At 36.1% G+C, this 24049-nt stretch overlaps 4 protein-coding genes, 1 long non-coding RNA gene and 1 pseudogene across 6 annotated transcripts; 1 reads left to right on the top strand and 5 right to left on the bottom strand.

Annotated features, from left to right (window-relative positions):
• The first annotated feature begins 428 nt into the window (after positions 1–428).
• On the top strand, positions 429–1589 carry LOC110226477. Of its 2 annotated transcripts, none has more exons than XR_002330512.1 (2): positions 429–778; positions 1157–1554. It is a non-coding gene; the product is annotated as an uncharacterized LOC110226477 (long non-coding RNA). The 2 variants fall into 2 exon arrangements; XR_002330511.1 differs by having other exon boundaries at positions 453–778; positions 1214–1589.
• A 91-nt stretch (positions 1590–1680) lies between these two features.
• LOC110226469 (putative 57 kDa heat shock protein) lies at positions 1681–3387 on the bottom strand. The gene is made up of 5 exons (XM_021018320.1): positions 3186–3387; positions 2648–3031; positions 2518–2544; positions 2360–2425; positions 1681–2195 (listed from the first exon to the last, which is right to left on the bottom strand). Exons 1-5 carry the CDS (start codon positions 3220–3222, stop codon positions 1870–1872), a joined length of 840 nt encoding a protein of 279 aa, XP_020873979.1. The 5' UTR covers positions 3223–3387; the 3' UTR covers positions 1681–1869.
• A 3221-nt stretch (positions 3388–6608) lies between these two features.
• LOC110226470 lies at positions 6609–8686 on the bottom strand (annotated as a pseudogene).
• A 346-nt stretch (positions 8687–9032) lies between these two features.
• On the bottom strand, positions 9033–13656 carry LOC9304192 (putative 57 kDa heat shock protein). The gene is given in 18 exon segments (XM_021018338.1): positions 9033–9506; positions 9682–9705; positions 9799–9837; positions 9928–9948; positions 10125–10154; positions 10257–10292; positions 10395–10606; positions 10608–10631; positions 10682–10745; positions 11794–12003; positions 12129–12152; positions 12268–12294; positions 12403–12484; positions 12486–12535; positions 12583–12612; positions 12728–12760; positions 12862–13212; positions 13315–13656. Coding segments are annotated over 18 exon segments (1620 nt in total). The 5' UTR covers positions 13355–13656; the 3' UTR covers positions 9033–9183.
• A 1929-nt stretch (positions 13657–15585) lies between these two features.
• LOC9304191 (probable aspartyl protease At4g16563) lies at positions 15586–17519 on the bottom strand. The gene has a single exon (XM_002868073.2). It carries the CDS (start codon positions 17408–17410, stop codon positions 15911–15913), a length of 1500 nt encoding a protein of 499 aa, XP_002868119.1. The 5' UTR covers positions 17411–17519; the 3' UTR covers positions 15586–15910.
• Positions 17520–20660: 3141 nt separating this feature from the next.
• LOC9306220 (bifunctional adenosine 5'-phosphosulfate phosphorylase/adenylylsulfatase HINT4) lies at positions 20661–21991 on the bottom strand. Its single transcript, XM_002868072.2, has 6 exons — positions 21846–21991; positions 21705–21751; positions 21471–21547; positions 21320–21383; positions 21172–21249; positions 20661–21058 (listed from the first exon to the last, which is right to left on the bottom strand). The coding sequence occupies exons 1-6, from the start codon at positions 21918–21920 to the stop codon at positions 20959–20961; spliced, it is 441 nt and encodes a 146-aa protein (XP_002868118.1). The 5' UTR covers positions 21921–21991; the 3' UTR covers positions 20661–20958.
• Between the last annotated feature and the right edge of the window lie 2058 nt (positions 21992–24049).

The following is a 24049-nucleotide window of genomic DNA, read 5'->3' as shown; positions in this document are numbered from 1 at the left end:
TTTAACCAACAATATTAAAGTCCATATTAGTATTCTTGAAATATTAGGAAATCAAAAAGAAAAGACAAAACCAGATGGTCCATGGATTTAACTTTTAAGCATGGTAATTAATTCCATAAGCATGAAGATGCGATGAATTAATTAGTACGGAAGGATGATAAGCTGGCAAAACCCTTTAAACGCAGAAACAGACCAGCGTTTGGGAGCTGCTTTGACTCGTAAGAGTTCGTGAATCCTTCCAACACTGACGGGTGTGGTAGTGGTATAGTATTGTCCAATGTAACACAACAAAACAATAAGTCTTTTGTTCTAGCATAGTGTCATTGATATATATACGAGTAATACGTTCACGCATATATTTAAATACGACTATAAGTTGAATGAAATTAATATATTTGGAAATTGGAAATTATGTCACAATGGAGAGATTACGTTCATACCACTAGCCTATTATACAACGTCATCTTACGACTGTTTGATGTTGCATCACTCTCAAGCAGATTTATTGGGCCTATAATTGTCAAAAAAGCACGTTAATGGGCCTCATAGTTAGATATCATCAAAACTAATTTACGCGGATTTTCTCTAATTTTTATTCCAATTCGATTTTGAGGATCTTGTCCCATCCACAGAAGCGATGGATATAGAGGTGATGAAGCTAAGAAGAAGAAGATGGGTGCGAAGAAGAGCTTAGAGGAGTTGAGGGAAGAAAGGTTGAAGAGGAAGAGGGTTGAGAAGGAAAGACAGAGAGCCAGAGAGACTGTGGTTTTTACCGGAGGTGAGTTTTGGGATTATATTGGTGGCTCTGGTTTCACACTTCATTATGAAATTATACTCAATTTGCATTTTGTTTGATAGTATGTAACTGTTGCTTGATTCATATCCCTAGTGTTAGTTTATTGCTTAACGTTACTTGGTACTTGTTCGTCATTTGTGTTGATAGAATCATGGTAGGTGGTTTTGAGTGTGACAGATATTTATCAGGTCCTAGCCTTTAGCATATTAAGTATAGTGAACCATGGTTGTTTGTTAGTTTGATGGTAGCATTTGTAGACCCTGAAAGTTGGAACTCTCTGGGTGTAATGTACTTGTGTCAACATTGGGTCGGAGAACTGTTTTTGGTAGCTAATAATCCCATTGGTTCCAACTGGAACAGGCACAGTAAACGTATTGTCATCAGAAGAAGAATAGATAATCGAATATGTGTGTATAGATGTTTCAACAGATAGAAAAAGTGGAAAGGATGTGAAGTGAATTTGGTGATAGATTAAATCACAAAGATGACAACGAAGACTTGATGCAGAAGTTCCTGCAGGCCTGGAAGGTTTCAATGCCCAATAGGTTACACGGCTAGTCTTGTATTGCTTGTTTCTCTATGTCTGTAAGCAAGTGTGGTAGACTTTAACACAAATTGCATTTGCATCAAACCACAGGATGACAAAAAAGAGGAAAGAAGAGTCAATGCAGAGAGATTTAAAGGCTGTTTCACATTTTCGAAAAGCCCTTTTGTTATATGTGGATATATGTTTATAAAGAATTAATCCTTCGATAGTCTATATTTGATAATCATAGTTGCACATTTCATTGTATTGGTTGACAATAGTTTTGTTAAGCTTCTTTGCAATTCAATAGTGACCTTTCAAACTGATAAACAATTTAGAGACTCATAAAGGCCAGAGCTTTAGACAAAATAACGTGTGTCGTTGAAACACATCAAAATATGCTTTGTCGTTGAGATATATCCAACCAAAGTACTAAAACATAAAACGACATAGTCCTTAAAACAATGACATTAACCCAAATAAAAGGGTCCACTCTAGAAAAACAGACTTAATAGACCCAAACACAAAGTTTCATCACGAAATCACATCAAACGGGAGGGATGACCAAACGAATCACACCATTCTTGGCAATGGTCTTGATCTTACGAACCGGAAGGTCGACAGGAGTAGAGAGCACAGCCACGTCACCAGAGTAGAAACGGCCAGCTGAGTCGTGGCCATGAGCAGGAGCTTCACCAGTCACCTTCACTCTCCCATTCATGACTGAGACGGTGAGGTTCTCTTTGGGAACCCCGGGCATGTCTACACGGACGTATAGACCACCGTTTTGAAGCACCTTAGACTCATAAGCCCTCTGCGATCCTTGGCCCACACATGGGTGTGGCATCAGTATCGGACCCGTCAAGTTAGGGTCTGCTCCACATATATCACAAACAACAAGAAATTAATATTCCTAATTAGACCAACTAAACACTCTTCTCCTATACACAATATAAGTCTATATATATAAATAATACTAATAAATTTAATTTTGTTGTGTATAACATAAGCTTGGAGAGTGGGAAATACGTGAATACCATTAGGATCCGATGATGGGGGAAAACCGTGAGGATCCGTATCGTGAGGATCCGCGCCATAGGGATCTATGACCGGAAAAGAAAAGAAAAAACAGAGTGCAAACATTAATCTATGTAAACTATGTAAATAACAAATTTCAATTCTTTAATAAAATTACCTTCTCCGTCAGGGCCACCAAGAAACGCTGAAGAAAACAAATGTATCTATTATCAGATAATTATCATACGAATCTATAAATAAATCGAATTAATAACAATAAAAAGTCAAGGGTTTTGATTATAATATACAGAGGCAAGGAGGACGTGGAGTATTGGTGTGGATCTTGGTGAGAACAAGTCGGAGAACTCCATCGGCCACGTGGGAGGTGAAGCCGGAGTAAAAGTCACAGCATTTGCAGACGATTTTTGAGTTTATACCGCCGATACTAAGCTTTTTTCTTAGGGTGGTGCCGTTGTAGCTCCGAACAGAGGCGTCGTACTTGTGTTCCTTGGGTGCGTCGCCCAAGATACACACGGCTTTGTTTGACTGGTCGAGAATGACATTGACGCCGTTGTTTGGAACTCCGGGAACATCGAACCGTATGTACATGTCTTCATTCTCCAATGTCTTGAACTCGATGTATCCTTTTGGACCATTTACTAGAAATGGGTTGTTGATGGCGTAAAATCCCTCTGCATCCATAATCATTCATCCACACCAGCAAACAAAAGCAAAAACGATGAGATTTTTTTATCAAAAATATAAAAAAAGGAAAGGATTTTGATGGGTAAAAATTAAAGAAGAGCAAAATGGTAATTACTTTGAAAGTGAGATTTAGCTAGTTACCGGGAGATTGAGGAGCTAGAGTAACAGGGTTGACCATGATTCAACGGCTGAGAGAAGCTTTTCTCCGAGATTTCTAGGCTAAGCTACTTTAGTTTGAGATCTCTCTGTGGGTTCTTCTGGCGTTTAGGGTTTTGGTGGCTTTATGGGAGGGAAGGATTGTCTGGTGAAGACAGGACAAAACACTAAGGGGCCACGTGTCACATTTGTGAATTTTGTGTTTTTTATCTAAAATTATACTGTTACCAAAACCAATTCGAATGGTAAAGTAAATATTTAATGAAGTAATTTTTTTTAAACAAAAAAAAATAAGTATTATTATTGTATGAGTCTCTAACTAATAATTAATTAGGAGTAATCTGAAAGTTGCAAGTCTCTTATTTGTAACCATGCATTAGACGGAGATAAAATTTACTATAACAGGCATAATTAAAACATATATACGAGTGAATATTTGCATATTACAGGCATAATTAAAACGTGTTACGTATATAATAGTAATTAATTCCAAAAGCATGATCTAATAATTAAGATGCGATGAATTAATTAGTAATGAGACGGACGATCCCAATGGCGATGATTTTGAATTTTTGATCCGACGGCTGTCAAAGCCTCTAGGAACAATGGCGACCTTTCCTACGTAATTACGCCCACTTGAGTCGTGCATGGTCGCAGGAGCTTATGTCACAATGTGAAATAAATAATATATGGAAATTATATATGTGACAATGGAAAGATTAGTTCATACCAAGAGGGTCAGTGCCACGGCGAACCTGGACAGTAAAATAATTAATGAAGTTAATTAGTTAATCAACCATGCATAGTTATATGAAGTTTTCTTTATTTGGCTAATTAAAAATATCAAATTCATGAACACAAGAAAAAAAAGAAGATGATTTATATATAAGAAAAAAAAAACAAGTCAAAGATAAAAGAAAAATGGTAAAAACGTATGGTCAAACGTTGATGTTATACATACCAAGAGGATGGGCACCTGCGACTGCAACAATTGGAATCAACACAACAAACCCATGAAAATTGTCAGATACTATATACTCTATCGATAAGACATATCATCTCTGATCTATTGACCGGAAAATAATAGAAGACATAGACCTTGTGGGTTATAACCACGAATGATGTTAGCTGCCAAAAGTCATATAAAACATATAAGACCACCATTAACAAAGGTATCTTAAAGAGTTCTTAAGTAAGAAATGTGGCTTAGCTAAGACTGAAACTAAGAAAAGTGGTTTAGGTAAGACCCAAAACTAACCTTAAGAACCAACCACATGTCATATTATTACTTTAATACTTCTAAGAACCATTTTTAAAATAACATTGTTAATCATGCTCTAACTCCATTAATAAACAAACGATATACTAGGCATAAAAATAAGAAGAAATAATCAAAAGATCTTTCTCTCTCAAACAGTGCGACACCCAGGCGATTTTCTTCAACCAACTTTTTCCTCCGATCTTCGATTCCGGCCGACGCTGGCTTCTCCGACGTCGGTCGGCCTTGTATTCTTTTCTTCTGTTTCTAGTTTTCTTGTTTGTTACATCGTTTAGCAATAAAACCGATCATGATTCATCGATCTGAATTCGTCCTCACTCTTATGGTGATGGTTTCTATTCTCTACGCCGGCGACGTGGTTTCCATGGGACATCTCTACTACTCTCTGGCAGTTATCCCCACACCGAAGTCCATGATTCGATGTGATGCACTTACTATGTTATCGCTGCGTTTCTTTTCAAGCGATTATCATAGCATCAGTTTTGAAAATCGATTACACCATGGTTGTGTGATTGATTCAAAAATTGACGTCTCCAACTTGAGACAGATTTCTGAAACCCAGATCTGGGATCCGGGATTGTCAAGTTTAGAGATTGGAGATGATACAGTGAAATCACGGTCAGATCATACCAATACAGTGTGTCGATCGACACAAGAGGTGTGTGTCGATCAACACAAGTCAGGAGCAGTGGCAAACAGCGCGGTCGGTGCTTTCTTCTTCTCGGTTTTGGTGTTGGTGGATGATGTGAATAGGATGAGAACCAGAAGATCAAATCAACAACACATATGGGTTTACGGTACAATCACAAAAAATCATATCTCTTTTTTCAGGAGAGTTCCAAAATCTATGGTCTTGCGATGTAACGGATGGATCGCAGACTTTGCCTTTCGAAAGCGTAAAAGATGGTACATCGACAAAAAACAGATGTTTCCCAAGCTAGAAAGTCACACAAGATTGACGGATAAGACGAGAGCAACTAAGCATATTTTTCGGATTGCGGCGCCTAAACTTCTTTGCTTTTTCGTTACAGAAATATTTGATTGTATCTATATCCTTATGTTTAACATTACAATCTTTGGTTCATATTAATAAAGTTATGAAAAAAAAAAAAAAAGAAATAATCAAAAGATTAAAACTCACCAAAAAAAAAAAAAAAGATTAAACAGATAAAAAGAGACATTAGGAATGGCAGGTATAGCACACTATAGTTGCAATCGGTTCTCAATTATTTCTGTTTGGTTTGGCTGAACCAAACGGTTAACCGAAGGAAAACAAAACCTCCCAATAATAGTAAATAACTCTTCATTACCCATCAATACATCATGTCTCTTCTTTATTGGATTTAGTCTAGTTAGTAAGTTAGTAACTAGTTGATTTTTTTGTAGTGAATTAAAGCTAGCTACTGTATTTTGGCGGGTTCTCTTTATATCCTTTGCTTGTTGTATCGACTATCGAATTGTCTGCCCATAATATGTTAGATATAATGCCTCTGAGACACCCTTTTTGACTTAACTTGGGAGAGCTCTAGAAAATTCATTTCTAAGCCTTTTTGCTTGTTCCTCGATTCTTAGTGGATAAGAATTAAGAGAACACGTTTTGACTCTTATCAGTGCACTTATATTTGTAGGTCTTGAGTCGTCAATTATATCTTCCTGCAAAGAAAGTTTCATATTGCTTAATTTATCACACTCTGTTTCTCTTTACTTGTTTAATTGTGCTAGTTCAGTAATTCACTTGTTGAACTCATTTTTTGCTGCTGAAACGCTATGCAGAGAAGGAGATCTTCCTCTTATAGTGGCCATATATTTGCAGCCTATAGCTCCAGTTGAAGGTGTTATCCAGGTTCAAGCCTGGATATTTGCAGCCTATAGTGGCCATATATTTGCAGCCTATAGCCTATAGCTCCAGTTGAAGGTGTTATCCAGGTTCAAGGGGACATAACTTATGCTCGAACTTTTTAGATCACAAGGATGCCAAAGAAGAGGAAAGAAGACTCGATGCAGAGATTCAAAGGTTGTTTCACATTGTCTAAAATCCTTTGCAAAAGTTATATTTGAATGATACTCAAAGTTGAACATTTTATTGTATTGGTTGACAAAAGTTATGTTAAAATCCTTTGCAAGTGACCTTTGCAACTGGTAAACAATTTAGATCATCAGACTCATAAAGGGCAGTGCATTAGGAAACATATCAAAATATGTTTTGTCGTTGAGACATATCCAAAGTACTAAAACATAAAACGACATAATAATCCTTAAGACAACGACACTATCCCCAAAAAAAGGGTCCACTCTAGAAAAACAGACTTCATAGAACCAAACACAAAGTTTCATAACTAAATCACATCAAAGGGGAGGGATGACCAAACGAATCACACCGTTCTTGGCAATGGTCTTGATCTTACGGACAGGAAGGTCAACAGGAGTGGAGAGGATAGCGACGACACCAGAGTAGGAACGGCCAGCTGAGTCATGGCTAAGAGCAGGAGCTTCACCAGTCACCTTCACCCTCCCATTCGTGACAGAGACAGTGAAGTTGTCAATGGGAACACCCGGCATGTCTACACGGACGTAAAGACCGCCGTTTTGGAGCCTCTTAGACTCATAAGGCATCTGCGATCCTTGGGCCACACATGTGTGGAATCAATATCGGACCCGTCAAGTTGGGGTCTGCTCCCCAACATATATCACAAACAACAACAACAAATTAATATTCCTATATATTTAGACCAATCAAACACTCTCCTATATACAATGTACGTAAGTCTATATAGGGAATGATGTGAATACCATTAGGATTCGTGCCATGGGGAAAATCGTGATGAGATTGAGCCGTGCCATAGGTATCTATAACCAGAAAATCACAGTGCAAACATTGTAATTAAGTAAACTATATTTCAAAAACAGATGTAATTATAATATAATCACCTTCTCCGTCTGGGCCACCAAGAAAAGCTGTAGAAACAAAATAATGAATTGTTCATCAGATAATTCTCCTATTAATTAATAATGATAAAAGGGTTAAAAATGATAATAAGGTTTGATAGAGAAATATACAGATGCAAGGAGGGCGTGGTGTAGAGGTGTGGTGCTTGGTGAGAATGAGACGGAGAACTCCATCGGCCATGTGAGAAGTGAAGCCGGAGAAGAATTCACAGCAAGTGCAAGGGATTTTGGTGTTGATACCTCGATAATTCAGCTTCGGTCTCAACCTCGTACCGTCGTAGTTACGGTGCGACGAGTCATATTTGTGTTCCTTGGGAGCGTCGGCTAAGATACAGACAGCTTTATTAGGTGGGTCAAGATAAACGGTGACACCGTCTGGTGGAACTCCGGGAAGATCGAAGCGGATGTAGCTTTCATCCTCCAAAGTCATGGCCTCTAAGAATCCCTTTGGACCATTTACAAGAAACGGATTGTTGATTGCATAAAACCCTTCTGCTCAAATCAACAACAAAGATAAAAATGACTTCTTTTATCAAAAGAGGAAACGATTTAATGGGAACAAAAGAGGTTTATTACCTGGAGATGGAGGATCAAGAGTGACGGGGACGACCATGATTAGGCGGCTGAAGATCTCTCTCTCTGGTTCTCTTTAGGGTTCTTGGAGGATTTATGAAACGAAGCTGTAAAGCAAATGAAGAGAGAGTGAGTGAGGGAGAGAAAGTATGGGTGGTGTCAGGTGAAATACGACAAACTCTCTACACTGACACGTGTTCTATTCTTATTTGCGACAATTTTCAAACGCATCATTTTTATTTTAAACGCACCGTTTCGTTTTCAATTATCCGTACACTGTAAATGTGAGTTTGAAATAAGAGAAGAAAAAATTGGTCTGTAACGGTTTGGGATTTACAAAAAATAATCCGCAAATTGTTTAGTACACATGATTAAAATCCAATAATTAATATCGACTGACATAACAAAAAAGTTGACTAATTATGTTATCTTGCATTCGTTTAATAATGAGTTACTGCATATAGAAATTTTTTAGATAAAAAGTTAGTCGACCTCGATTAAGATGAACAAAATCTCTGCGATCATTTTGAATCCTTGAACTTTGGATAAAGTCAGAAGCAAATTGTAAAAATAAATTAGAGGATAAAAGTTATTTGTGATTTGTGATACAATTACATATTCCTTTTGAGGTCTACGTGTAGATAATTCACTGTAAGCAAAGATTTGGAGCAATCTAGAAGCACACGTGTTAGCTGAGCTGTATCGCCACTCTAGACTTTGAGTCAATCTCTCTTTAAATAAATTACAGTACTAATTAGTGAAGTTGAAAGTAGCAATTTTTTTTTCTAACGTAAAACTAAAATTACCAAAACCAATTCCAATGGTAAAGTAATTTAATGAAGTACTATTTTATTTGTCTGAGTATCTAATAATTAGGAGTAATTATCTGAAAGTTGCAAGTAATTTCTTAAGAAATGATTTTTTTTTTTTTTTTTTGTAATTCCTCAAACATAAAATTCTCATGAGTCCATAAGTTTTCTTTTACCAGCAATATTAACCACATGCATTAGACGGTGACAAATTAAAGTTAAGCATAACATGCATAAACATACGAGTGAAACGTCTTAATTAGGCACATATTAAAGTTCTTGAAACATTCGGAAATCCAAAAGAAAAGACAAACAGATAGATGCTCCATTGTTTTAAACATGCTAATTAATTCCATGCGAATATGCGGTTTAATAATTAGTTGGGAGGGATAGTGACACGGACGACACCATGCTTGGGGACCAATTTGATCCGACCCCCGTCATAGCCTCTAGGGACATTAGCGACCTTGGCTACGTAAGTACGCCCACTCGTGTCGTGCATGGTCGCAGGAGCTCGTCCCATGATGGTGACGACACCGTCGCCGTCCACTGCCACCATGAACCTGTCGCTAGGGACACCAGGCATGTCAACACGCAGATACAGACCACCCTTTGAGAGCTGCTTTGCCTCGTAAGGCATCATGGGTCCCTCCAACACTGACGGGTGTGGTAGTATGACCGGACCAGTGAACGCCGGATCTGTCCAACGTTAAACAACAAAACAACATATATCAATAAGCCTGTCTTAAGTCTTTTGTTTCAGTATATATATATACACGATAGAAACACATCATGCATGTGATATAAACATACTATAATGAAATTAATATATTGGAAAATTATGTCACAATTAATGGGGAGATTAAGTTCATACCAGCAGGGTCAGTGCCACGGCGACCTACGATGAAACAATTAATGAGGTAAATTAGTTAATCAACCACAAAGTTTTATGAAGTAGTCTAAGATGATAAAAATATCAAATCAAATATACCTTTTGGGATAAGTCCACGAAGATGAGCTCCAAGATTCACTAACCAAAAAAGAAGAGGATTTTAAAAAACAAGTCAAAGGAAAAAAACGAAGTGGTAAAAAGGTTTGGTCAAAAGTTGATGTTAAATACCATAAGGATTGCCATCTGCGACTGCAACAATTGGAATCAATCACAAACCCATGAAAAATGTCAGATATATATATACACGTTACTAAATAAAAACAACGAAGACTAATTTCTAAAAGAATCTCATATGATAAGAAATATCTCTGCTCTATTAACCGGAAACTAATAGAAGACATAAAAAAACATAAAAAATCTTATACCTTGTGGGTTATAACCACGAATGATGTTAGCTGCCAAAAGTCATATAAAACACATCATTAATAAACAAACGATAGATAATGACAAATAAGAACAAAAAATCAAATTAAAGATTAAACAGATAGAGACATTACCAGGAGCATCATCAGTAGGCATTCTTGCACCTCCAACTGAAACAATACAAACACAAAAATTGTCAGAATTTATTTTTGAATTAATATCGTTTAAAATATCAGAACAAAAAAAAAGACCAAAAAAAAAAAAGAACTTACAAGAACAGAAAGTAGGAGCATGAAGATAGATCTTCTTCTTGGAGAGGATGAGTCTAACAACACCATCATCAACAAAGCTCTGAATGTTACTGATTTCACAGCAGTCACAGAGTAGTCCCATGGAGGTTCCATACTTGCGGTGAGAAGCATCGTTCTTGCTCTCTTTAGGTGCTTCTCCGGTCACAGTAACAGCTTTTTTGGATGGTTGGAGAAGGGAAATCACACTCTCTTTCTTGACTCCTGGGAAATCAAGCCTCACGAACAGATCATGGGTTTCTTCCAGATACTTGAACTCAGTAAACCCTTTTGGTCCGTTCGCTTGGTACGGATTGTTCATAGTGTAATACCCATCTACACACAAACACAAAAAGATAAATGTATGTAGCAGTCGACAAAATCAAAGATTTTTAAAGAAATGGTGAAGTAATAATAATCTGCTGGGTTTAAAGATCGATACCGCGAAGGTGAGGCGCTGGAGCCATGGGCGTGATAGGCATGATGATTCGGCGGCTGAAGATTTCGGAGGATTTTTAGGGTTTCTTGCTTTTTGAGATCTGTCTCTCTCTGGTCTTTAGGGTTTTTGGAGGTTTTTTTTTAGGGCTGAAGCCAAGCTCATAAAGCAAATGAAGGGAGAGAATGGCGGTGTCAGGTGAAAAACGACAAACACTCCCTATACTGACACGTGTTCTATTCCTATTTGCCGACAATTTCAAATGCATCATTTTATTAAATTTTTGGTAATAATAAAATGAAATTATATCTGTTTCGTATTCAATTAATGTCCCCGTACACTGCAAAGGTGAGATTTTAATAAGAAGATAGACACAAAAAATAATAAAAATTGGTCTGGTCCGCAAATTGTTTAATTAGTACGAAAGTTTAGTACACATAATTAAAGACAATATCACTCACTCACCCAAAACAAAGTCTTGACACCAATGTTTTATAGTACTGTACAGCACTATAATATATATTAAAGTCCATATTAATGTTCTTGAAACATTCGGAAATCCAAAAGAAATGACAAAACGATAGTCTACATTAAAATTTCTCGCAGTCCATAGGTTTTCTTTTACCAGCAATATTTTAACCATGCATTAGACGAAGATTAAAAAAAAAATTATAACCGGCATAAACATACGAGTGAATATTTTCATAAACATCTTACATACATATTAAAGTCCATATTAATGTTCTTGATCCAAAAGAAATGACAAAAAGATAGTCCATTGTTTTAAACATGATAATTCCAAAAAGCATGATGATCTTAAGATGCGATGAATTAATTAGTAGGGAGGCATAGTGAGACGGATGACACCATGCTTGGCGATTATTTTGATCCGACGCCAGTCATAGCCTCTAGGGACAATGGCGACCTGGCTTACGTAATCTCGCCCACTCGTATCGTGCATGGTCGCAGGAGCTCGTCCCATGATGGTGACGACACCGTCGCCGTCCACTGCCACCATGAATCTGCCGCTAGGGACACCAGGCATGTCAATACGCAGATACAGACCTCCGTTTGAGAGCTGCTTTGTCTCGTAAGCACTGGTGGATCCCTCCAACACTGACGGGTGTGGTAGTATGGTCGGACCAGTGAATGCTGGATCTGTCCAAGGTTAAACCACAAAACATATATCAACAAGCCTCTCTTAATTCTTTTGTTTATGTATAGTGTAACTATAATGAATATATTAGGAAATTTTGCGTCACAAATGGAGAGATTAATCATACCAAAAGGGTCAGTGCCACGGCAACCTTCGATGAAGCAATAAAACAATTAATGAAGTTGATCAACCACATAGTTTTGTGAAATTTGTCTGTCTTTACACTAATTAATAACAAGATGATAAAAATATCAAATCAAATATACCTTCTCGGTTAAGTCCACGAAGATGAGCTGCAAGATTCAAGAACAAAAAAAAAGGAGGATTTTTATTTAATAAAACAAGTCAAAGAAAAAAATAAATGGTAAAAAGGTATAGTCAAACGTTGATGTTATACATACCCAGAGGATGGCCACCTGCGACTGCAACAATTGGAATCAACACAAACCCATGAAAAATGTCAGGTACTATACTATATAAATCAACGAAGGCTAGTTTCTAAAAGAAGCTCAAAGGATAAGACATATCTCTGATCTATTAACCGGAAAATAATAGTAGAAAAAAACTTGAGAATCGTATACCTTCTGGGTTATAGCCACGAATGATGTTAGCTGCCAAATTTCATATAAAACACATAATTCTATTAACAAACAAACGATAGATAACGAGAACAAATAATGACAAATACGAACAAATAATGGAAGATTAAACAGATAGAGACATTACCAGGAGCATCAGTAGGCATTCTTGCACCTCCGACTGAAAGAATACAAAAACAAAAACAAAAATGTTAGATTTTACCAAAAAAGACAAAAAAAAAAAAGAGAAGAAAAAAAACATTTGAAGATTAATGATCTTACAAGAACAGAAATTAGGAACGCGAAGATTGATCTTCTTCTTGGAGAGGATGAGTCTAACGACACCATCACCAACAAAACACTGAATGTTACTGATTTCACAGCAGTCACAGATTAGTCCCGTGGCGGTTCCATACTTGCGGTGAGAAGAATCGTGTTTGCTCTCTTTAGGTGCGTCTCCGGTCACAATAACAGCTTTTTTCAATGGTTCGAGAAGGATAATCACACTCTCTTTCTTGATTCCTGGGAAATCAAGCCTCACGAACAGATCATGGGTCTCTTCCAGATACTTGAACTCAGTAAAACCTTTTGGTCCGTTCACTTGGTACGGATTGTTCGTAGAGTAATACCCATCTACACACACACACACACAAACAGAAATGTATATATCAGTCGACAAAATCAAAGATTTTTAAAGAAATGGTGAAGTAAAAATCTGGGTTTAAAGATCGGTACCGCGAGGGTGAGGCGCCGGAGCGATGTGCGTGATAGGCATGATGATTCGGCGGCTGAAGATTTCGGAGGCTTTTTAGTTTTTTTTTTTTTTGCTTTTTGAGATCTCTCTCTTTCTCTCTCTGTGGTCTTTTAGGGTTTTTGGAGGTTTTATGAAGAGAAGCTATAAAGCAAAAATGAAGGAAGTGAGGGGGAGTATGGCGGTGTCAGCTGAAAAACGACAAACACTCCCTATACTGACACGTGTTTTATTCCTATTTGCCGACAATTAAGTTATTTTTGGTATAAATAAAAAATCATTTCATATACGTTTCGTTTTCAATTGTCCGTATGAGTTTTTTTTTAATAAGAGGGAAAAAAAAATGGTTGGGGAGGAACGTAGTACTCCTTCTGTTTCAAAATATATGATGTTTTAGTTAAAAGCACACATTTTAAGAAATTTGTTTTTTCTTTAAAAGCTTTCATTTAATACTCCCTCTGTTTCAGTTTAGTTGTCGTTTTAGGATTTAAATTTTGTTTCATAATAGTTGTTATTTAGGTTTTCAATGCAAATGTTTGGTGAAAATTCCAGTTTTATCCCTATTGTTTTAATGTTTTGGCCAATGAAATTTTTTATAAAATATATTAATAAAAGGTAAAACAGAAAATTTAATGTTTTTCTTAATTTGTGTGAAAAAACCTTAAACGATAACTAAAACGAAACGGAGGGAGTATTTAATTTTAAAAAATTCAACCAATGATATAAAAGACTGCAGAATACAAATAAGCATAAAATATAAAATGCATTTAATATTTGCATAGAAATTTGTAAAACATCTTATATTTTGAAAAAAAAAAAATCCCTATAACATCTTATATATTGAAACAGAGGGAATACTAAATAGAAAATCCGCAAATTGTTTAAGTAATATCAAAGTTGAGTACACATAATTTAATAATTAATCTCGACTGACATACCAAAAACAGTTGATTAATTACGTTTTCTTGCTGTTTAATCTATTTAAAGCGTCAACTAATAATGAAATTATGGATATAGAAATTTATCGATAAAAAAGTTATGATATTCTACAATTTATTCGACCTCGACTAAGCTAAACAAAATTTTCGCCATCTTTAGAATCCTTGCACTTTGGATAAAGTTAGAATTAAACTGTAACAATACATTAGAGGATAAAAAGTTTTTAATTTGGGATTTGTGATACAATTTACATATTCCTTTTTAGGTCTAGCTAAAGGTTAGCTAGTGGTCTATACGTGTAGACAATTTACCCTAAAGAAAAGATGCAGAACAATCTGGAAGCACACGTGTTAGCTGTTTCCTCTTCTCGAGACTTTGAGTCAATCTCTCTTGAAACAAATTGAAGTAAAAGAAAAAAAGATTTTAATGAAATCAGTGATATAATAAAGGTGATTTAGTTGAATAACCAAAAAAAAAGAAAAATTAGTTTTTTTAGAAAGAAGGTAGAGAGAGATAGGAAGAGAAAGAGAGTGAATAGGAGGGTTAGAGGTTAGTTATTGAATTAAAGTTTTTTTGTTGGTTAGTTTTGCCAATTTCCCATATAATAATGTGTTTTGAAGTTTACCATTTATGTATATTATTAATTAAAATAAAATATCAATATTTGTTAAACAAAACTAAAAACCAAAAAAAACAAACCTATAAAAAACAGTAGGAAGTATATATATAAAGAACTCTATTCACAACGTTACAAATCCGCTCATAAGCACATATTTACTTTTCTATATACTTAATTTTAGAGGTAGTTTAACCTTTGCCACATATACTCACCTCTCAATTATTTTGAGAGAGAATCGTAACTCATAAGTTATTGTCAAAGTCAGTTCTGCTAAAGTAGCTCATTTGCTTGCTTAAATTTGGTTCTGTAACTATTTTTCTGATTGTATTTATCGTCTTGGATAACTAAACAATTTTATTTTGACCTCTGACATTTTAATCAATAGTATATCTCAATTTCGAAAGGAAAAAGAAGTGATTGTCAAAACAGTGATACTATACTATGCCAAATAATTGATGGGCACTCGTTATTTTTTCTATATTATATGTCTATCGTCAAAACTGTGATATCTTATGAAACAAATAATTGTCAACTTCTTCGTCGCCTCATGATTTATGATTACTAGAAATTTTGGTTCGTCCCCTCTAATTGCTATTTCGTATAATGCTATCTTATTTAATTTGGTCAAAATTTAATACTACTATTTATTAAAACTGGCTCCCAAATTAATTTTAAAAAGCGATGCTTAACCACCAAATAATATAACAGCCCCATTTAATTATGACAAAAAAACAAATTTATATGGCATCGATTTGAAAGTTCTAAACTCTCTATTGACAACGTTGCAAACCCTTTTATGTACTTTTCGAGTATGGATACATCGAAATTATTAAGGCTACATCTACTTATTAACAAAAAAAAGAAAAAAAGGCTACATCTATTTTACGTACTTCCCAACAGGATAATTACTGTTCGATAAGACCCATCCCCGATACATGACATAACCCATCCGGTTTAACGATCGAACCGGAGAAGCGCATGTTAGGCTTCTTATTACAAAGTTTTATTGGCTTCAGCGCATGTTAGCCCTGGTTGAGCGTATCCCATAAAGATGCGCATTTCCTCTTTGCGAAACCAACTCTTCTGTTCAACAGATCATAGACCACCTCAAACCCTTGTTGCTGGTAATTCCCCAGAATAGCCCCAGTCCCACCTCGAAGCTCCGATTCATCTCCACCGTTCATCAACATCAAACATCCAACTTTCCTCTTCTCTTCTTTACCATCTCCACCGTCCATAAATTCATAAAAATAATTTCTCCTAGGGAGCGTAACAGTGGATCCATTCCCGGCAAAATGCAAAACCAGAGCTGGAACTTTAACCGTCTGGTTTAAATAGTAACAAGGACTCATACCCGAACTCGGTTCGACCCGATCAGCCCGTTCGTGAACCCGCCCGACCCGACTATCGAATTCTTCAACCACTGAATTGTAAAATTTCGCCGGAAGCATCGTGAACGTTGTCCCTGAGTCAACAACAACTCCTCCGCCACCGTTTTTGTCAATTCTTCTGAGCATCGCCGGAGCAGGAATATTCCGTTTTCCGATTGAGATTCCTTGAAGTGAAACAGAGTAGAAGTAAGGATGCTTTGGGTTTACAAGCATCTCGGTGAAGACGAATTCATTCTTCTTCTTCTTCGTCTCATCACCATCATCATCATCATCGGTGGTTGCAACACGTTTCTCTTTTTTATCGACGAAACGGCCGAGTATGAGTGGACTCGGACGGCGGACTCGGTCTGAGTCAAACGAGTGAGAGACGAGACAATAAGAGAAACTGTTACCGAGATGAGGAGAGTGAACAGAGAGCTGAGCGGGAAGAGAGAGACGTCCACGGCCGAATCCAGCTACACCGATAGGTTCAGCGAGAGTGGTGTGAGCGCAGCCGAAGGTGAAGTTAGCGACGGAGACGGAAGGGAGAGAAAGTGAGTCGGAGAAGAGTTTTGCGACGAGAGAGCCGTCACCGTAAGCGTAGTAGAAAGGAGGACAAGGGTAAGAAGAAGTGTTGCAATCTCCGGTTTCGATGTAATCAAGAGGACAGTTGGAGATAGCGCAGAGGTCGGAGGAAGGAAGGGAAGAGTGAGCGGCGGAGCAAGAAGGGGAGGAGCAGGAAACGGTGGTGGCGGAGGAGGAGAGAGTGGGTGGAGGAGAAGGAGGGAGTGGTTTGGATTCACAGAGGATGCAAGTGAAAGGACGGCAAGGGAACCAGACGAGGTCGCTTCCGGTGTCTAAGTAGAGGGAGACGGCTGAGGAGGAGGAGCCAACGGAGAGGGAGATGAGGTAATCGCTGCCGGAGGAGATAGGGAGTGAAAGTTGTTGTTGGTGTTTGTGGTGGTGGCGGCGGAAGCGGGCGGAGGAACGGGAGGAGGCTGATTTGAGAAGGTGGAGAGGAGAGGCAGAGTGTTTTGAGGTTGAGAGAGAGTGAGAGAGAGGTAGTAGAAGAGATATTGATGATGAAACAGAGAAGTAGAAACAGTAATTGAGAATTGTTGTGTAGAGGAAGAAGATCAAACAAGTTTTCATGGCGGATGATAGAACAGTGGAGTCCAAGGAATGGTTTTGAAATTTTGAGACAGAGGAGGTCGAGTGTTTTTATAGGACAGAGCAAAGACAATATACAATGATAATAAATAAATAAAAAAGATGTGGTTAATGAAGACGATTTTCATTCCATTAAAAATTACATTATTTTTGGCTGTCATTTCAGCAGAACTAGATATTTATATTTTATGCTTTTGAACAAAGATATTTATATAATAAGTTTTGTAATGAAAACAAAGTCGTATGATAAAAAGAGTGGCATGCAGAGTAAATCCTACATAATAAAGAATTAGATTTAGACAGGAAACTAAAACCATTTTACATTTGCTAAAGCGCAGTGGGTATGTTGAAACTTGCAATGTCTGGCTCCTCTTGATGATTGGAAGAAGTCAACTGGATTGTTCATTGATGAGATGGGGGAGTTTCGCATGCAACCATACATTTATTAGACCTAAGTTTGTTTTATTTTCTTACTCTCATTAAGGTACCAGTTAAAATTCAGTGTCAACCTTTTTAATTGGCTATAACATTTATCTCCAATCCATACCCTCGGATGATATCAAAGCCTTGAGAAGCTAAAAACCATAAATAATAATTTTGTTAAAAGCAAAAGAAAATATATAGTCCAAGCCACATAGACAAGCCAGGTGGGGATATTGCCATGCCATGGACAGGGTTAAAGAGTAGAAAGAGAGAGAAAGGTACGTGTACCTCACTCTTCTCCACACACACATACACACTTAAATTCTCCTTCGGTATTGTCTCACCTGACAATTTTTTACTACTGCATTTTTTAAAAAATATTGCTCTCTTAATATCAAGTCTAAACAAATAACCAAGCATTTAACCAATTAATCAAACATCTAATCAAACCGAACCAAACACCAAGCCAATTTGTCGACCGCAGCTTGATTAATCATCTAGTATGCAGCCAAACTTTTATCATTCCATACATATACTTTACACGTTATGATATCAATGTTTTATGGATTCTGTAAAAGATAAAAAGGGATTAAGGGATGCATTGTTTATCCCAAGAACGTATATCTTGTTCCAATACCTATCCTGATTTTAACACCGATTTTCATGAACATATAATCTAAACTAATCAATCATCACACAAAGATTAGATAACAATTACTAGCATTAATATAAAATGCCAGTGGCTATGTTGTATTGAAGCTAGATTAGGTAGAGAATCGCTAGAGGACAAAGGGTCTTATAAAATTCACCAACCTCCTCCAGTACAAGCCGATACTTTTTTCTTTTCTTCTATTTTAAAATACGCAAAGTAATTTATAGGATAAGTTTCGCGCATTGAAAATTTGGAACATCAAAAATACGTGCCTTATTTTACTAAAAAAGCATTGGAAACTTTGAAAACGAAACGAAACCGTGTCCATGGTTGGTATTGGATATGGACTATGGAGGATTCGTCAGCTCTTAATTAAAGAGAGCATGGATTCTTTTCTTTAGAAAACTAAAATATTTAAATCTAAATTTTGGATACAGCTGTTAACAGAGAGGCGAGTTCGAAAAATTATGTAGGAAATTAAATTAGCTGTACTCGAAAAAACAAAAAACGAGAAGAAGGAACCAATGAAGCAAAAGCAAACCTAAGGTTTGAGACTTGAGAGTGACGTTTATTGCAGCTTTGTAGTTTTATGGAAAAAAAATCAATACTTTGGTTCGTCACTCCAAGAAGAAAAGGCTCAAGCCTGTCTTCTTCACCAGAGCTGTTGTCCTCACAGGGGCCAGCTTTAGCTTTATATAAGCTTTCTTGTGTCTCCATAAACACAAAGGTTACTAGAGATTTGATTTAGTCAAAAAGCTAGTCGATACATGAGATTACCACTTCTTTCCATTAATTGCATACACTACTTATTTCCATAAACTGCATACACTTCAAGTGGTTAATCTGCTAATATGATCCTATAAAGTACTGGAATCAGCAAATGTTTACACAAGTCACACAACTGTAACAAAACAATGAGACATGGGAGGAATAATAACTTATTGAGAGACCTAAGAGTTGTATATAACCAAACAGATAAGAAGACGAAGTTACCAACCTCTTCATCTATAATCATTGCCAATCAACAAAACCTATTCATATTCTTTTGTAAAAAGTTATCTGCTTTTGAAGCGCATGATCACTCTGCAACTTTCTTCAAAGACAACAAAGTATAAGGACAAGACCAACCCAATTATAATATCAGGAAAATAAGCTTTGTTGATGTGTATATATGTCGTTTACATAATTTGTGAACTAAAAAACAGAGCAAGAACCAAACAAAGAGTTGGTATTTGACAGGGGTGGTTGACGATTACAAGTAAATCCATCCAAAAAAAACTTATACAAATTTGTGGGCCTAAATACTTCAAGACAATGGCAAATCAAGAATTTCAATTATTGCAGTTTCCTACTCATTTAGGACATAACACCATTAAGACCTTTTGTTGTTTTGTTAGCACATATTCTTGACTTCCTTTAGTGGTTTAATAGAGTATGGTTTAGTTAAACCATACATTAAATCTGTAATTGAACTGGTATGATGTAAACCGGATTCTACTTAGTATGGTTTACTCTATTATGGTTCCTATCAAACGTCCCCAGAATGTTATACCATAACAAATCTTTATTATTTTACTTGATCTCAGAAAAAAACTATCTTAGAAACTGTAGTCCCGCATCTAAAATATCACTCAAAGAAGCTAAAGGCAGTGCAACTGCAAGCTGTACTTCTATCTAACTGCACAAGTTGCTTGTGAAGTGTGAACAGAGAAGATTTGGTCTCACTGGCATCTAGTACTTAGATAAGCTCAGGTTTTTAGTAATGATCAAAACTCTTATCCACGCTATTGATACCTAAGGATCCCCCTACAAGGGAAAACGAGTAAACTGAACCGCCCGAGTATAGGTGATAGTCTGAAACTTAAGCGAGGTTTTTGCTCTCTATTGTTCCCCTATCACAGTGCTTAATACCTCCTAAATTTTGTTAGCATGACCTATCCTGTTTCCACCTCACAAGATCACAACACAGGAAGTTCACTACTAACGTACAAGTTCATTTAAGACGGGGTTACCTGTTATGTCGATAACTATGATGTCGCAAGAACAAATTTGCGCCAGTTAAGCTGGAGTATGATGATGATGATCTCATTCACTGCAATTTAGAGATGTCAGAGCATCAAAGCAACACAAGAAAGTCCACATATACCAGAGATCCTATATGGAATTAAGTCTCTGATTAAGTCTACATCTTATGGCAGTTACTCCAGAGATTACATCAGAATCCTTCATGTATACGTCTTATACCCATAATATATGGAACAATGAGATTGGCGTCACTGCCTACAACTATCAGACAGTGGCAGAACTTATAAATTACTTGACACATCCTTCTTTCATATACAAAATCCCCAATAATATTTGGCATTTGATAACAGATTTGCCAGCAAAAGAATAGAACAGAGATATTGCACAGTTTTAGCATAGAGAAGCAATGCGGTTACGTAAGTTGGTAGAGTTACACCTTTGAAAGAAGAGGCCTTATCTTCTCCAGCAGTGTCTCTGCTTCAATAAATCCACCCAAAGGTCCCAAAGACTTGTACTTGATGGCTTTCCATCTGTTATACAGTATATGTTAAGAAAACTTATTCAATGTTTTAAATCATGGGAAAGTAAGAGAGATGCAAAGAATTTCCCAAGAAAGATCAACGAGTATGAAGCATATCTGTACCTGGGCACATAAGGCAATGCAAAACAGTGGAGATGTAGATGATCAACACTGTTAAATGGCGGCTGGTGAAAACCAAATCTGTAAGAAAGTACAGATCAGGTTTATTCATAATTGGTTTCATTTAGTGTTTGTAAGCAAGAAACCTCACCTATGAATGTTTTGAGGAGCATCTTTCTGCAACAGTTCTTGTCCCACATTAAGCATGTGTCTTACTGTTCAAATCATAAAACTAACATCCTTATCGAAACTTCACATAGGTATAACAGAAAACGATGTATAAATATGTTTAGCTAACCAACCAAGTGAGTAGTCTTCATCTCTTATCTCAAGGTCATTCACAGTAGGAATGTGTTCTTTTGGAATCACCAAATAGTGCCTACATCATTAGTGCTTTGTTCATAAATACTAGTAAATGGTAGCCAATTAAGCAAGGAGATGCAAATTGATTACAGTAGACAAAGCTTAAGTAAAACGGAATCAAACTCAATTCACAAAAATCGATAGAAGCAAAGTGAGTGAACAGAGACACGAACCTCTGGGCGGCAGGTTTGATATCTTGAAAGGCGATGACTTTCTCATCCTGAAAAAAAGATAATCGCAGACGTAAGAGAACTTCTTCAATTTTAGCCTCTGATGATGATCCAAACAACAAGAGAAGGGAAGAAGAAGGTAACGGTGTGAAGGAGACGAGTGGTGGTTGGATTTCGCACGATCTCACAGAAGATACACGCCTGATTCGCTCCCGCCATTATTCTTACGTTTGGATGGATTTCGATTTCGAAGTTGTGGAAATGGGAAAGTTGTTCTCCGGCCAAAGAACTCTTTTTTTCTCCGAAACTAAAAATTTGGATCTTTTCATTTTTAACCCCACAAATATTTTGTATTCCTGAGTTTACCCCTTAATTCCTATAAGTTCCGATTTAGTACAGTCTTACTTGTCTTAATTTTCAAAAGTATGGGTATAATTTGCAATACAAATAAAACAATGAGGGCCTATGGTGTCCGGCTAGTTCCTCCTGGATTAGAGAGTTTATTTGGTATCACACAACTTTCTTTTTTTTTTTGGTGAGCGGGTTCTTCTCATTTCCATAACAAAGTTAAAGCATATGTTTTTTTTTTGGTAGGAAAGTTAAAGCAAATGTTTTTTTTTTTGGTAGGAAAGTTAAAGCATATGTTATCCGATTAAGAACATGTCGTTAATGAAGACTTGAGAACCATGTAAATCATACAACAAACCACAATAGACAAATAATGTAAACCTGATAACATATATTAGAAACTTATCCTTGATTAACAAAAAACGACTATTAAAAATCATATAATAAAATATCAGAAGACAAAACCTAAAAACTAACTAAAATTCACTAAATTACCGAGATCCGGTAAATTATGCGTGGATAATCAATATTATTTTAGAAGATATTCTGCAACACCCATGTGTAAGATGCACTAACTTTAAGCTCCTACTTTGAATCTTCTTTCTGGAATAGAAAAACTTTGTAGCCATGTCTTCTAAGAGAATTCAACGGTAAAGAAAAGTCCCCATCACCCGAAAGAAGCGCAACATTCTTGGATCCAGTATCCATAGATACATGTTTTATGAGACCTTGTACAATCATGCAATCAGCAATCTCCTTCATACACTTATAAGGTTTTGTGATGTAAGATGAAGTCTGAAATGGTCTAACAAATGGGTTTATCTCCTTACACTTGGGGCATGTAAGTGAATGCCTCGGTGTATCCTTCTAAGGAAACCCATAGTCTTAAGCTTAGAGAAGGGTCTATTAAACGAAGACAAGCCTCTATGCGCTTAACTAAACTAACAACTTGGCTATCTTCAATATCATTATTTTCAAAGTCCCACCAAAGATAAACGAAATTAGCATGTCCACTTCAAAAAGAAAAGAAGAAAAAAATTGCAAGTAATGTGTTTAAAGTGTAGATCGTAGAGGGTAGAGGAATGATTCTTTACATACCAGCAAGTTTTTAGCAGCTTTGAAACTCGGCCGTTTGGACCGGCTCTGCACGCACCTTTAAGAGAGAGTTATCACTTGTCAAAAAATCTTTTACATGTACTTAATTTGTTTTTCACTTTTTATGTAGTTGTGAAATTTATTTTCTTCAAGAAACTGGTCAAATTGTAAGTTCTTTTTAGTTTATCTGTCCATTTGGATTAACATATTCAACAAATCAAGATATTAGATTAAAATATAATTCATATAATGTTATTATAATTCATTTCCATGATGGTCTTTAAAATTTACTAGATACAAAACTCGCGCTATGCCGCCGGATAACCAATTCCAACTGACGGCCAAAACTTCTTTTCATTTATCTTTTTTTATAAATTAATTTTGTTTTAATATAAGTATAATTGATAGAAAGGCTTCTAGGATATGGTATTTTGTCTTTGCTTGAATTTTTGTAATATTTATTTTACTATTTGATTACTCTTACAATATAAATGTATTGTATGGTCAATTTTTGTATTTTACTTTTTATATTTATGTTTTTAATATCTGTATAACTTCTTAGAAATGTTTTATTTGTCTTTCTACTGTAATATATGTATATATTTTCAACAAATATTGTATTTCAAGAGCATTAATTGATTTTCGTTAAAGATAGTTATGGTGCACAATCATAATAAATTACATTAAATTTTTAAAAATAGTAGATCACAATAGTTAGTTAAAAGAATAATTTATTTTATGCCCTAATTTTTTAGTATAAAATCATTTATCCAATTACGTTGTGCCACTTGTTGGCATCACAGAGTTGGGATTGTTTTACTTGTACTTAAATTTTCAAAACTCTGGGGTTCATTTGCAATAAAAAGAAAATAAAGAGGGCCTAAATAAACAATAAACATAAACAA

The sequence above is a fragment of the Arabidopsis lyrata genome (assembly GCF_000004255.2).
Source record: "Arabidopsis lyrata subsp. lyrata unplaced genomic scaffold ARALYscaffold_7, whole genome shotgun sequence".
Lineage (NCBI taxonomy): Eukaryota > Viridiplantae > Streptophyta > Magnoliopsida > Brassicales > Brassicaceae > Arabidopsis > Arabidopsis lyrata.
This window is presented reverse-complemented; position numbering and strand designations above follow the sequence as displayed.

What these genes read in the sequence shown, in the direction of transcription:
- LOC110226469 (XM_021018320.1), bottom strand. Translation starts at nt 3,222, where the DNA reads ATGGTCAACCCTGTTACTCTAGCTCCTCAATCTCCCG. An exon ending in TCTAGCTCCTCAATCTCCCG is followed by an intron (nt 3,032 to 3,185) that starts GTAACTAGCTAA and finishes TTATGGATGCAG; the next exon opens with AGGGATTTTACGCCATCAAC. An exon ending in TGGTGGCCCTGACGGAGAAG is followed by an intron (nt 2,426 to 2,517) that starts GTAATTTTATTA and finishes TTCCGGTCATAG; the next exon opens with ATCCCTATGGCGCGGATCCT.
- LOC9304191 (XM_002868073.2), bottom strand. Translation starts at nt 17,410, where the DNA reads ATGAAAACTTGTTTGATCTTCTTCCTCTACACAACAATTCTCAATTAC.
- LOC9306220 (XM_002868072.2), bottom strand. Translation starts at nt 21,920, where the DNA reads ATGGCGGGAGCGAATCAGGCGTGTATCTTCTGTGAGATCGTGCGAAAT. An exon ending in CCACTCGTCTCCTTCACACC is followed by an intron (nt 21,752 to 21,845) that starts GTTACCTTCTTC and finishes TCTTTTTTTCAG; the next exon opens with GATGAGAAAGTCATCGCCTT. An exon ending in GCTCCTCAAAACATTCATAG is followed by an intron (nt 21,250 to 21,319) that starts GTGAGGTTTCTT and finishes ACTTTCTTACAG; the next exon opens with ATTTGGTTTTCACCAGCCGC.